At 43.2% G+C, this 15,357-nt stretch overlaps 1 protein-coding gene across 3 annotated transcripts in view; it reads right to left on the bottom strand.

Moving 5' to 3' along the window:
• cstf2 (cleavage stimulation factor, 3' pre-RNA, subunit 2) overlaps nt 1-13,953 on the bottom strand; it is a 30,838-nt gene extending 16,885 nt beyond the window's left edge. The window contains exons 1-3 of one of the 3 annotated variants that reach the window (XM_064954579.1): nt 13,839-13,953; nt 13,279-13,357; nt 12,958-13,127 (exon numbers count right to left, since the gene is read on the bottom strand). In XM_064954579.1, coding sequence (XP_064810651.1) covers nt 12,958-13,127; nt 13,279-13,357; nt 13,839-13,917 — 328 coding nt within the window. In that variant the 5' untranslated portion in view covers nt 13,918-13,953. The remainder of the gene's footprint in view (nt 1-12,957; nt 13,128-13,278; nt 13,358-13,838) is intronic. The other 2 variants (XM_064954577.1, XM_064954578.1) reach the window with 2 other exon arrangements.
• Nucleotides 13,954-15,357: the final 1,404 nt, after the last annotated feature.

The following is a 15,357-nucleotide window of genomic DNA, read 5'->3' as shown; positions in this document are numbered from 1 at the left end:
TTCACACTACCAATTGTTGAGAAGCAGCAAAACATGTCCCAACCCCTTTTCAGATGTTTGTTATGGTGAATAGTGCACTACACACGTTCCATTGTGGTTAATCATTTTTTTAACCTTTATTTTACTAGGCAAGTCAGTTAAGAACAAATTCTTATTTTCAATGACGGCCTAGGAACAGTGGGTTAACTGCCTGTTCAGGGGCAGAACGACAGATTTGTACCTTGTCAGTTCGGGGGTTTGAACTTGCAACCTTCCGGTTACTAGTCCAACGCTCTAACCACTAGGCTACCCTGCCGCCCCACAGTGCATTGCAGTGTAGCGGGCCAATAGACCTGCGGGTTCTGACAGAGATCATTACGGTGCAGTCTGCATTTTTTATGCTGCGGTTGTGAGTGGGCGGTCACAAAGACAGTCACTTTTGGGATTAAAATATTTGTTGTCGTCCCGCAGATTATTTCAAAACTGACATCCATCTGCTTTGCATGCGCTAGCCTACCTATTGTATTAAAAGCACATCTGTCGCATTATTCACACTCAGAATTCGCTGCTTCAAGTTAAGTAGCATATCTCCTAGTTGGGCGTGCTCGATCAAGTGCGCCTAGAATGTTTAGTCTCAATTAAATAGAGTAGACTGCCTATGCATGGACGGAGATTGACGTGGCATTAACTTTCCAAGGAAATGAAATATGATTTGACTATATTTTCCTACAGTAGCTGGGTTGCCCTCCAATTTGCGACAGATTATCCTGAGAATATTTTAAAATCTGCATTAAACAATTTCCACGGTTTCCCACCAGAGATGTTTCCATCAAACATACCTTTTGCGGATAAAAAGACTGTGCATGATGACGAAGTGCACATAAAAACACTTTTGCTGTTAAAAAAACAAACACACAAAAACAAGTTAAATGGGTTTCCATCGCATTTTCAACTATTTTTCAAATGTTTTAATTGAACCTTCATTTAACTACGCAAGTCAGTTAAGAACAAATTCTTATTTACAATGATGGCCTACCCCAGCCGATACTGGGCAAATTGTACGCCGCCCTATGGAACTCCCAATCACGGCCGGATGTGATACAGTCTTGATACGAACCAGGGACTGTAATGACACCTCTTGCACGGAGATGCAGTGCATTGTGCAACTCGGGAACTCTGGTTGCCACAAAAACGGTTGCATTATACAGCGCATTCGGAAAGTATTCAGAACCCTTGACTTTTAGCACATTTTATGTTACCGCTTATTCTAAAATTGATTAAATAATATCCCCCCCCTCAATCTACTATTAAATCTATTAAAAATAAAAATAAAACTGAAATGTCACATTTACATAAGTATTCAGACCCTTTACTCACTACTTTGTAGAAGCACCTTTTGCAGCAATTACATCTGAGTCTTCTTGGGTATGACGCTACAAGTTTGGCACACCTGTATTTGGGGAGTGTCTCTCCGGACAATCTCGGAACTCATGACACGTGATGGCGCCGACAGAGGGGTCTGTCTGCCTCGCTTCTCGTTCTCAGCAAACTTTGCAGTATTTTGTTGTTGTGTATTATTTCTTACATTGATAGCCCAGAAAATGTTGTGTTATGCAATATTTATTTCCGGCAGTATGTAATATCAGAGCGGCGGTAACTCACCAACACTAACAGTATTGCGACTTTCCCGAAGCGGATAATTTGTTCGCGCCATCCAGGGCAGTTTAACTGATTCTAGAGGCCAACACAAAACAACACTGGTGGAGAAGAAGAATTCGGAGCGGTCTTCTAGTCAGACTTAGGAGGAGCACACACCACCCACCGCATCCGAGTATATTACTCGCCAATGTTCAGTCCATGGGAAACAAAGTTGACGAGATCAGGCAATGGTTTCTTTCCAGAGAGACATCAGGGATTGTAACATAGTCCATTTCACGGAAACATGGCTCTCTCTGGATATTCTGTCGGAGTCAGTCTAGCCATCTGGATTCTCAGTTCAACGCGCATCCAGGAAGAAGGGTGGGGTGTATGTTTCATGATTAACAACTCATGGTGTAATTGTAATAACATACAGGAACTCAATTCCTTTTGTTCACCAGACCAAGAATACCTCAATCAAATGCCGATCAAATTCTCTTCGGTTATTGTCACAGCCGTGTATATCCCCCCTCAAGCTGATACCATGAGGGCCCTCAAACTTCACTGGACTTTTTGCAAACCATAAATACTGAGGCTGCATTTATTGTAGCTGGGGATTTTAAAGAAAATTAGGAAAAGGCTACCTAAATTCTATCAGCATATCAACTGTAGTATTCACGCTGGAAAAACACCTCGACCATTGCTTCTCCAACTTCCGGGATGCATACAAAGGCCCTCCCCCGCCCTGCTTTTGGCAAATCTGACCAGGACTCCATTTTGGTCCTCCCTTCCTATAGGCAGAAACTCAAACAGGATGTACCCATGCTAAAGACTATTCAACGCTGGTCTGACCAATCGAAATCCACGCTTCAAGATTGATTTGATCACGAGGACTGGGATATGTTCCCGGGTAGCTTCCGAGAATACACAGACAGTCACTGATTTCATCAAGAAGTGTATAGGGGATGTTGTACCCACTGTGACTATTAAAACCTACCCTAACCAGAAACCCCGGCCTACTAACTGTTAGCCTGTTAGCACAGGCCTGCTAACCGTCTGAATCGCCGCGTCCCAAACACTCACTGGACCCATATTTACTTTCTATCTCTTTTCGATTTTTTATTTGTTTATACCTTCCGGTAACCTGCCTCACCCAATGTGATACGGAATCGCTATTATTTTTAATTTTTAGAACACACTCAAGAACCTCCAGAAGCTAACCAGCTAACTAGCTACAAGCTATTTAGTCATTGTTGTTTTGTTTTTTTTTTAACCTGGATAACACTGCCTCATTGCCTGTATCCGCTACGGAGCCGCAGTCAAACGACCACCCCTCATCACTGTCAAACGCTCCCTAAAACACTTCTGTGAGCAGGCCTTTCTAATCGACCTGGTCCGGGTATCCTGGAAGGACATTGACCTCATCCCGTCAGTTGAGGATGCCTGGTCATTCTTTAAAAGTAACTTCCTTACCATTTTAGATAAGCATGCTCCGTTCAAAAAATGCAGAACTAAGAACAGATACAGCCCTTGGTTCACTCCAGACCTGACTGCCCTCGACCAGCACAAAAACATCCTGTGGCGGACTGCAATAGCATCAAATAGTCCCCGCGATATGCAACTGTTCAGGGAAGTCAGGAACCAATACACGCAGTCAGTCAGGAAAACTAAGGCCAGCATCTTCAGGCAGAAGTTTGCATCCTGTAGCTCCAACTCCAAAAAGTTCTGGGACACTGAAGTCCATGGAGAACAAGAGCACCTCCTCCCAGCTGCCCACTGCACTGAGGCTAGGTAACACGGTCACCACCGATAAATCCATGATTATCGAAAACTTCAACAAGCATTTCTCAACGGCTGGCCATGCCTTCTGCCTGGCTACTCCAACCTCGGCCAACAACAGCCCCCCCCGCAGCTCCTCGCCCAAGCCTCTCCAGGTTCTCCTTTACCCAAATCCAGATAGCAGATGTTCTGAAAGAGCTGCAAAACCTGGACCCGTACAAATCAGCTGGGCTTGACAATCTGGACCCTCTATTTCTGAAACTATCCGCCACCATTGTCGCAACCCCTATTACCAGCCTGTTCAACCTCTCTTTCATATCGTCTGAGATCCCCAAGGATTGGAAAGCTGCCGCAGTCATCCCCCCCTTCAAAGGGGGAGACACCCTGGACCCAAACTGTTACAGACCTATATCCATCCTGCCCTGCCTATCTAAGGTCTTCGAAAGCCAAGTCAACAAACAGGTCACTGACCATCTCGAATCCCACCGTACCTTCTCCGCTGTGCAATCCAGTTTCCGAGCCGGTCACGGGTGCACCTCAGCCACACTCAAGGTACTAAACGATATCATAACCACCATCGATAAAAGACAGTATTGTGCAGCCGTCTTCATCGACCTTGCCAAGGCTTTCGACTCTGTCAATCACCATATTCTTATCGGCAGACTCAGTAGCCTCGGTTTTTCGGATGACTGCCTTGCCTGGTTCACCAATTACATTGCAGACAGAGTGCAGTGTGTCAAATCGGAGGGCATGCTGTCCGGTCCTCTGGCAGTCTCTATGGGGGTGCCACAGGGTTCAATTCTCGGGCCGACTCTTTTCTCTGTATATATCAATGATGTTGCTCTTGCTGCGGGCGATTCCCTGATCCACCTCTACGCAGACGACACCATTCTATATACTTCCGGCCCGTCCTTGGACACTGTGCTATCTAACCTCCAATTGAGCTTCAATGCCATACAACACTCCTTCCGTGGCCTCCAAGTGCTCTTAGACACTAGTAAAACCAAATGCATGCTTTTCAACCGATCGCTGCCTGCACCCGCATGCCCGACTAGCATCACCACCCTGGATGGTTCCGACCTTGAATATGTGGACATCTATAAGTACCTAGGTGTCTGGCTAGACTGTAAACTCTCCTTCCAGACTCATATAAAACATCTCAAATCAAAAATCAAATCAAGAGTCGGCTTTCTATTCCGCAACAAAGCCTCCTTCACTCACGCCGCCAAACCTACCCTAGTAAAACTGACTATCCTACCGATCCTCGACTTCGGCGATGTCATCTACAAAATTGCTTCCAACACTCTACTCAGCAAACTGGATGCAGTTTATCACAGTGCCATCCGTTTTGTCACTAAAGCACCTTATACCACCCACCACTGCGACTTGTATGCTCTAGTCGGCTGGCCCTCGCTACATATTCGTCGCCAGACCCACTGGCTCCAGGTCATCTACAAGTCCATGCTAGGTAAAGCTCCGCCTTATCTCAGTTCACTGGTCACGATGGCAACACCCATCCGTAGCACGCGCTCCAGCAGGTGTATCTCACTGATTATCCCTAAAGCCAACACCTCATTTGGCCGCCTTTCGTTCCAATACTCTGCTGCCTGTGACTGGAACGAATTGCAAAAATCCCTGAAGTTGGAGACTTATCTCCCTCACCAACTTCAAACATCTGCTATCTGAGCAGCTAACCTATCGCTGCAGCTGTACATAGTCTATTGGTAAATAGCCCACCCATTTTCACCTACCTCATCCCCATACTGTTTTTATTTATTTACTTTTCTGCTCTTTTGCACACCAATATCTCTACCTGTACATGACCATCTGATCATTTATCACCCCAGTGTTAATCTGCAAAATTGTAATTATTCGCCTACCTCATGCCTTTTGCACACAATGTATATAGACTCCCCTTTTTTTCCTACTGTGTTATTGACTTGTTAATTGTTTACTCCATGTGTAACTCTGTGTTGTCTGTTCACACTGCTATACTTTATCTTGGCCAGGTCGCAGTTGCAAATGAGAACTTGTTCTCAACTAGCCTACCTGGTTAAATAAAGGTGAAATATTATTTTTTTTAACCGTGGAGAGAAGGCAGCATTCGTGCAAAACTGAAAGTGCGAACCACCGCATATAACTACGGCAAGGTGACTGGGAATATAGCAGAACACAAATGTAGTAGTTATTCCCTCCGCAAGGCAATCAAACAAGCGAAATGACAGTATAGAGAAAGTGGAGTAGCAATTCAACGGCTTAGACACGAGAGGTATGTGGCAGGGTCTACAGACAATCACGGACTACAAAAGGAAAACCAGCCACATTGTGGACACCGACGCCTTGCTTCCGGACAAGATAAAGACGTTCTTTGCCAACTTTGAGGATAACAGTACCACCGACACGGCCAGCTACCAAGGACTGTGGGCTCTTCTCCGTAGCCGACGTGAGTAAGACATTTTAACCCATGCAAGGCTGCTGGCCCAGACTGCATCCCTCGCCGCATCCTCAGAGCATGCGCAGAACAGCTGGATAATGTGATTATAGATATAGTCAATCTCTCCATATCCCAGTCTGCTGTCCCCACATGCTTCAAGATGGCCACCATTGCTTTCCTGGGTACAGGAACAAAGGTAACTGAACGAAATGACCATCGCCCCGTAGCACTCAATTCTGTCACCATGAAGTGCATTGTGAGGCTAGTTATGGATCATACCACCGCCACCTTACCTGTCACCCTAGACACACTTCCATTTGCTTACCACCCCAAAATATCCGCAGACGATGCAATCGCCATCACACTGCCCTATCCCATCTAGACAAAAGGAATACCCATGTAAGAATGCTGTTCATTGATTACAGCTCAGCATTCAACACCATAGTACCCTCCAAGCTCATCATTAAGCTCAAGGCCCTGGGTCTGAACCTCACCCTGTGCAATTGGGTCCTGGACTTCCTGACAGGCCACCCCTAGGTGGTGATGTTAGGAAACAACACCTACACGTCGCTGATACTCAACACTGGGGCCCCCACAAGGGTGCGTGCTAAGACCCCTCCTGTACTCCCTGTTCACTCATGACTGCGTGGCCATGCACGCCTCCAAGTCAATCATCAAGTTTGCAGACGACAACAGTAGTAGGCTTGGTTACCAACAATGCCGAGACAGCCTACAGGGAAGAGGCGAGAGGCTCTGGGAGTGTGGTGTCAGGAAAATAACCTCTCAACGTCAACAAAACAAAGGAGATTATTGTGACCTTCAGGAAACAGCAGAGAGCACCCCCTATCTAAATCGACGGGACAGCAGCGGAGAAGGTGGAAAGCTTCATGTTCCTCGGTGTACACATCACTGACGATCTGAAATGATCCACCCACACAGACAGCACAACAGCACCTCTTCAACCTCAGGAGACAGAAGAAATTTGGCTTGTCACCTAAAACTTCTACAGATGCACAATTTAGAGAATCCTGTCGGGCTGTATCACCGCCTGGTATGGCAACTGCACCACCCACTACGGCAGGGCTCTCCAGAGGGTGGTGCGGTCTGCAAAACACATCACCGGGGGCAAACTACATGCCCCCCAGGACACCTACAGCACCAGATGTCGCAGGAAGGCCAAAAAACGAATCAAGGACAACAACCACCCGAGCCACAGCCTGTTCACCCCGCTGTCATCAGAAGGCGAGTACAGGTGCATCAAAGCTGGGACCGAGAGGCACTAGCAGAGCGGCCGCTGCCTACATACAGACTTGAAATCATTGGCCACTTTAAGAAATGTAACACTAGTCACTTTAATAATATTCACATACAGTTGAAGTCAGAAGTTACATACACTTAGGTTGGAGTCATTGAAACTTGTTTTTCCAACCACTCCACAAATGTATTGTTAAACTATAGTTTTGGCAAGTCGGTTAGGACATACTTTGTGCATGACACAAGTAATTTTTCCAACAATTGTTTACAGACAGATTATTTCACTGTATCACAGCAGGTCAGAAGTTTACATACACCAAGTTGACTGTGCCTTTAAAACAGCTTGGAAAATTCCAGAAAATTATGTCATGGCTTTAGAAGCTTCTGATAGGCTAATTGACATAATTTGAGTCAACTGGAAGTGTACCTGTGGATGTATTTCAAGGCCTACCTTCAAACTCAGTGCCTCTTTGCATGACATCATGGGAAAAATCAAAAGAAATCTGCCAAGACCTCAGGAAATAAATTGTAGACATCCACAAGTCTGGTTCATCCTTGGGAGCAATTTCCAAACGCCTGAAAGTACAACATTCATCTGTACAAACAATAGTACGCAAGTATAAACACCATGGGACCACGCAGCCATAATACTGCTCAGAAAGGAGACGCGTACTTTGGTGCGAAAAGTGCAACTCAATCCCAAAACAGCAGCAAAGGACCTTGTGAAGATGCTGGAGGAAACAGGTACAAAAGTATCTATATCCACAGTAAAATGAAGAGGGACTGGGGCACTTCACAAAATAGATGGCTTCATGAGGTAGGAAAATTATGTGGATATATTGAAGCAACATTTCAAGACATCAGTTAAAAGCTCAGGTCGCAAATGGGTCTTCCAAATCGACAATGACCCAAAGCATACTTAAAGTTGTGGCAAAATGGCTTTAGGACAACCAAGTCAAGGTATTGGAGTGGCCATCACAAAGCTCTGACCTCAATCCTATAGAACATTTGTGGGCAGAACTGAAAAAGCGTGTGCGGGCAAGGATGCTGCGGGCAAGGATGCCTACAAACCTGACTCAGTTACATCAGCTCAGTCAGGAGGAATGGGCCAAAATTCACCCAACTTATTGTGGGAAGCTTGTGAAAGGCTACCTGAAACGTTTGACCCAAGTTAAACAATTTAAAGGCAATTTCACCAAATACTAATTGAGTGCATGTAAACTTCTGACCACTGGGAATGTGATGAAAGAAAGTCTACTATTATTCTGACATTTCACATTCTTAAAATAAAGTGGTGATTCTAACTGACCTAATACAGGGAATTTTTACTAGGATTAAATGTCAGGGATTGTGAAAAACTGAGTTGAAATATATTTGGCTATGGTGTATGTAAACTTTCGACTTCAACTGTATCATGCATTACTCTTCTCATATGTATATACTGTATTCTATACTATCTACTGTGTCTTAGTCTATGCTGCTAAGACATTGCTCATCCATATATTTATATATTCTTATTCTTCATTACTGAGGTGTGTGCATTAGATATGTTGTGAAATTGTTAGATATTGCGGCACTGTCGGAACTAGAAGCACAAGCATTTTGCTACACCCCGCAATAACATCTCTAAACCCGTATGTGACCAATAAAATTTTATTTGGTATCCTTCGACCTCGTGGCTTGGTTTTTGCTCTGACATGCACGGTCAACTGTGGGACCTTATATAGACAGATGTGTGCCTTTCCAAATCATGTCTAATCAATTGAATTTACCACAGGTGGACTCCATGCAAGTTGTAGAAACATCAAGGATGATCAATGGAAACAGGATGCACTGGAGCTCAATTTCAAAGTCTCATAGCAAAGTGTCTGAATACTTACAGTACCAGTCAAGTTTGGACACACTCATTCAAGGGTTTCTTTATTTTTTACTATTTTCTACATTGTGGAAACTATGAAATAACATATGGAATCATGTAACCAAAGGGTGGCTACTTCTCAAATATAATATTAGAAACTTAAATATAATTGGTTTAACACTTTTTTGGTTACTACATGATTCCATGTTATTGCACAGTTTGTCTTCACAAATACTCTACAATGTAGAAAATAGTAAAAAGAAAAGAATCCCTTGAATGACTAGTGGTACTGTACATTTAATAATTGTTACATGATGCATGTGTGCCGTTCCCTGTCCTAATGTCTGGTTGTGTGTGTGTGGTCGTCAGTGGGGCATGCACATGAACGGAACAACCCCCAGATGAAGCAGCCCCCACCCATAGGTGGAGGACTTGGGCCCATGCCATGCCAGGGACCGTTGGGACCACCAGGTAAAGAGAAGCTCATTCTCTCTCTCTCGCACACACACACACACACACACACACGTTATGTTCTAGCCTCGTGGGGACCTAAAATTTATTTTCATAAACCTAACCCCTCAGCTTAAAATAGCCTTTGTCCTAATGAGGATGTGGGAAATGTCCCACGAGGGAGAATTTTCCTTGTTTTACTATCCTTGTGGGAACTTTAAAGAAAAACCCTTGGATGAGTTGGTGTCCAAACTTTTGACTGGTACTGTAAAATAAGGTGTTTATTTGTAATATATATTTTCAAAAATGTCTAAAAACCTGTTTTCACATTGTGTGTAGATTGAGGGAAATATGTAATTTAATCAATTTTAGAATATGGCTGTAAAGTAACAAAATGTAGAAAAGGGTCAGGGGTCTGAATTCTTTCTGAATGCACGGTATATCAAATGTGCCCACTAGTCTTGGCACATGCGCTCTAGCCAACAGCTTGCAGGTACAGTGTGAGTAGGCTACCTACATATTATGGATAAGAGTGATATTATTTATATTTATCAAACGGCAGCAAAGCATTGATGATCATGTCACCAAAACAAGATTCTCGATATTTATTGGAAAGCAACATCAAGTTCGTCACCATGCACTTACTCGCCTGTGAAGTTCATCATAACTTATTTAATCTGTAGCCTAATAAACTGCATGCTTTCCAGTCGTAGTGGGAGGACCACACAACATATCATCACGTGACTCCAAGTTTACTTCGATATGTTATTCCACCGCCATTTCTCACATAATTTGGGTCTCCCGAGCGGTGCAGCGGTCTAAGGCACTGCATCTCAGTGCAAGAGGTGACACTACAGTCCCCGGTTCGTATCAAGGCTGTATCACATCCGATCGTGATTGGGAGTCCCATAGGGCGGCACATAATTGGCACAGCATCGTCCGGGTTTGGCCGGAGTAGGCCATCATTGTAAATAAGAATTTGTTCTTAACCGACTTGCCTAGTTAAATAAAAAATATATAATTATAATAACTCATTTTACAGACACAAAAAGATCCCACCATGTGGAACCAACCAATTGTCTGTCGGCATTTATAAAATTGTAATTGTTCATCAGCCCGGTCGTAATTCATCCGCATGAAAATGGTTGGATGGAAACTTGGTTAGTGTCTGTAAATAAATATTGATGAATGGAAATAAGTGGAGGGCACTCAACCAATGTGAGTTCAAGTGCAATCAAATAATTTGAGAACCAGTGAAAAGGCGCAACACGCACAGGCTACCATGGTGAGCAAGTGTTGAGTCATCAATATTTATTTTAAAATGAAAAGGTCGCATTTGTCTCTGCCTCCAGATCGTCCTCATAAAAAAGGTAGGCTATATCCTATATGCAAAACGTAGCTCAAGAGAAAGGTCATGTGTCTGCTCTCTTCATTCTTGCTGACCTATTCATGGTCCAAACACACCAACAGTCGTGAAGAGGACACGACAGTACCGCTTACCCCTCAGGAGACTGAAAAGATGTGTCATGGGCCCTCGGATTCTCAAAAAGTTCTCCAGCCGCACCAATGAAAGCATCTTTACTGGATGCATTACCGCTTGCTATGGCAACTGCTTGATATCCGACTGCAAGGCTCTACAGAGGGTAGCACGTACAACCCAGTACATCACTGAGTCCCGTGCTCCGTGCCATCCTGGTATCGAGGCGGTGTCAGAAGATGGCCCTAAAAATGTTCTAACAGCCACTGAAGTCAGACTGTTCTCTCTGCTATCGAATGGTAAGCAGTACCGGAGCGTCAAGTCTGGGACCAAAAGGCTCCTGTACAGCTTCTGCCCAAAGCCATACGATTGCTGAACAGTCACTCAAGTGGCTGGACCATTCGCATTGATCCCTTTTTATTTTAGCACTGACTCTCTTGCCCTGACTCTATGCACACTCACTGGACTCTACCCACACACACTGCTATTCTGTTTATTATATATCCTGATTACCTAGTCACTTTTACCCCTACCTACATGTACATATTACCCCTGCACATTGACTCGGTACTGGTATATAGCCTCATTGTTGTTATATTGTGTTACTCTTTCCTTTTTTATTTTGTGAATTACTTATTGGTACTCTTGGGAAAGGGCTCGTTAGTAAGCATTTCACGATAATAGCCTCATAAAAAAAAAAGTCTCATGCAATGTAGGCTTGCATTGAACACCACAGTCTACTGTAGGCTACATCATAGAAATTAAAAGCTATTTCCATGTCAAAATGTTATGGGATTTTTGCCATTGGTTTTGTTGGTAGGCCTACACTATGCTCAAATAGTCTATTGGCAACTGTCTAAAACTGTAAGGGTACATCCTCAGTGTAGTTGCACAAAGTTTCTGCTCACAAGACCTAAAATTTGCAGTGTCCCAATTTTTTTAGGTAACATTGCGTATGGCGAAGCTACAGACAATGAACACAATTGCATTTTACTGAAGGGCAATGTGAATGCACAGAGATACTGTGAAAAGTTGAGGCTCATTGTCGTGCCATTCATCTGCCGCCATCACCTCATGTTTCAGCATAAAAATGCACGGCCCCATGTCGCATGGATCTGTACACAATTCCTGGAATCTGAAAATGTCAGTTCTTCCATGGCCTGCATATTCACCAGACATAACACATTGAGCATGTTTGGGATGCTCTGGATTGACATTGTGTTCCAGTTCCTGCCAATATCCATTAACTTCTGAAAGCCATTGAAAAGGAGTGGGACAACATTCCACAATCAACAGCCTGATCAACTCTATGCGAAGGAGATGTGTCGCACTGCATGAGGCAAATGGTTCTGATCCACGCCCTTGCCTTTTTTTTTTTAGGTACCTGTGACCAACAGATGCATCTGTATTCCCAGCCATGTGAAATCCATAGATTATGGCCTTATTTATTTAAATTGACTGATTTCCTTTTATGATCTGTAAAACCCGGTAAAATCTTTGAAAATGTTGCATTTTTGTTATATTTTTGTTCCAATATAGTTCAATTAAAATGGTGTAATACTTTGGAAGAAGAACTATTTCCCTAAGAATCCTGTTTACATGGACACCTAATGGCCATCTGATAAATGCAGAACATCGCCAATCAAAATACATTTCCTATGACAGCAACCATGTTATTTTTCAGAAGCATATTTTATTCTGAGTTCAGGTATATAAAGTTTGTATGCTAGAACTACTTCTAAGAAGCATACATTCAGCTGTTCCGAACTCACTTCACTCTAGAAAAAGAGGGTGGCTCGCTCAGCTGGTGCTAGCACATGTGCAGATCAAATACACCGCTGTAACACCAATTAAGGTGTTTACATGTTCTAATAATTCAAAAGATCGCTCAGAAAACAGGATTTAAGATAAACAGACCAAGGTGTTTACATGACTATTGCATAATCAGGTTAATATTGAATTATTACTGTGTATGTAAACCTAATCCATGTAGTTAATAGTGCATTGCAGTAGATACTTTCCATTGTGGATAATACTGCAGTGCATACTTTCCATTGTGGTTAATAGTGCACTGCAGTGCATACTTACTCTTGAGCTCTTCTTTATTCTTCTCACTAGCAGCATTGTCGACACGGAGAGCTCGGCCACTGAACTCTCTTCCGTTCAGGTTCCGCATGGCACTGAGGGCGGTCTCCTGGTCTTGATACTCACAGAAGCCATATCCTTTTGGCTTGCCGGTCTCCCTATCATACACTAACCTGAAAAATAGTGTAGGGTTACAAAACCATTTTCAAAAGGTGACCAAAAAGCCATATTAGCATGTAATTACTTGAAGAATAGCCTAGTGCACAGCAGCAATTGTTTTAGGCAGATGAAACGGTGAACCTTGCCTTAAGACTGCTTACGTACCTAAAGCTGACAACAAGCCCGACTTCTGAAAAAATGTCTTTCAGTTGCTCCTCTGTGGCCTCATATGGAATGTTTCCCACTGTTAAATTGAGTTAAGAGTTCAAGACAGCAACTCGACTGAGTTGTGGAAAAACTTACAGAATACAAGAACCCTAAACAACTAACATGCAAAAGACATGAGCGGCAGAGTTCTTAGTTAACGTTACTGTTGTCTATGGCTGAACCACCTGTTGCTAGTAGCAATGTGTGATGGCAATTCAGACACCATTAGCAAACTAGCTAGTTAACTATAAAACTTGTTAACACAGGTATACACTTCGCTAACTTGCCACATACGTCTGTGATACAGACAGATGAATAACTTGGCTAACTAACGTGAGGCACACTTGCTAGCTATAAAAATGCGTTTGATACTAATCCTGCACACATTAGTTAGTTAGCGATCTGCTGATGTGCTATGTCTAGCGCGGTTTGTAAGCTATCCAGCTCGCTAGCTGTGAGTACAAACGTATTGTCCGACATACACTTTTGAATCAGTATTCCCCCATTAATGAATTTACCAAAGACAGAGCGCAATGAACGGTCAACAGCGGGATCTCTACCAGCGGCAGCAACAACAGCAGCTGCTAAATTCGCCATTTTAGGGAATAACAAGTGTAACAACAGGAAATGCTCAACTTTAAAGTGTAACACCATCCGGTTTACGAGGGGGGCTCGTTCAGTGTTTCAATGCATCAGCGTTTCATCACAGATGATTACATTAGGTTGCATATTGACCAGATACTCTAATGGCCGTTCGAACAATGAAAATAAATCATCAAATAAAAGGCAGTTGGGAGGAGGCAAGATCAGGTGGGACCATTCGCGCCAATGAGAGGGCAGATACGCGTGTGAACAACAGACACAACGGTTTCCATTAGTTACCACAGCCACCAAGTCAAAATTAGCTATATCGTAACAATTTGCCTTTTGGTCTTCGTGTAAGAATATGGTTATGCATAAGGTTACGGTTAGGTTTAAAATCGCATTTTAAGAAGATAAAGTGTAAAAATGGGTGAGGTGTAAGACTTTGTGGCTGTGGTAACTAGTAACGACCAGACAATTCGGTATTGTGTTTGGATGTTACGTGTCCTACTTATATCAGTACACTCGTAACAACCTAATCGTTACGAAACGTATATTTGATCAAGTAAGCCACACGTAGCAAATAAGCCATTCAATGTTTTGTTCGCAAAATTCGATACTCTGCCATTGGCCTCCATGCAAATACTCCTGGCTTGAGCGAAAAAAAAACAACGAAAAACGCCACCCTCTGGAGAAGACAGTATTTGGGCCCATATATCCCTCTCGCTTCGCCTCTTCCTCTCTGGTTTCATACTAAACTATCATTGAATGAACGCATCGTTCATTCCTTCCTCCTTGAAGTGAGGAGTGATTGATTCAATTAATGAAAGTACCTACATGTTTCCGGTGCTGTCCACTGAAAATGTACAATTTCAATTAAATAACAGCACTACTATTCATATATTTGCATACATAACGTTCACATTTGGCGGGAAAAACACACCAGTTTCTTTGTCCAATAGGGGGCATCGTTTCTTGCAGCAGGTAACATGCATGCGCCTTGACTAACGTTTTAGTTCAGGAACCTCTGGGTGCCAACTTCATAATCGCTTTTATATAGCTTGCTAAACAAATGGGTCAAGTCAAGTGTGCGAACACAGAACATATACATTTAATTATTTGGTAAGTAGCTAATGTGAAAGCTGAGATGAATGAATGATAAGTATTTATTTATTTTTTATTTTACCTTTATTTAACTAGGCAAGTCAGTTACGAAGAAATTCTTATTTTCAATGACGGCCTAGGAACAGTGGGTTAACTGCCTGTTCGGTGGCAAAACAGACAGATTTGTACTTTGTCAGCTCGGGGGTTTGAACTTTCAATCTTCCGGTTACTAGTCCAACGCTCTAACCACTAGGCTACCCTAGGCGTATTGCTAAGAATAGCCTCGCCCTGGCTATCTAACGTCTGCCATCTAGTTAACTTCCTTGACGACAACGCGCTTGAATTGATAGC

Source organism: Oncorhynchus masou, chromosome 32 (genome assembly GCF_036934945.1).
Source record: "Oncorhynchus masou masou isolate Uvic2021 chromosome 32, UVic_Omas_1.1, whole genome shotgun sequence".
Classification (NCBI taxonomy): domain Eukaryota; kingdom Metazoa; phylum Chordata; class Actinopteri; order Salmoniformes; family Salmonidae; genus Oncorhynchus; species Oncorhynchus masou.
This window is presented reverse-complemented; position numbering and strand designations above follow the sequence as displayed.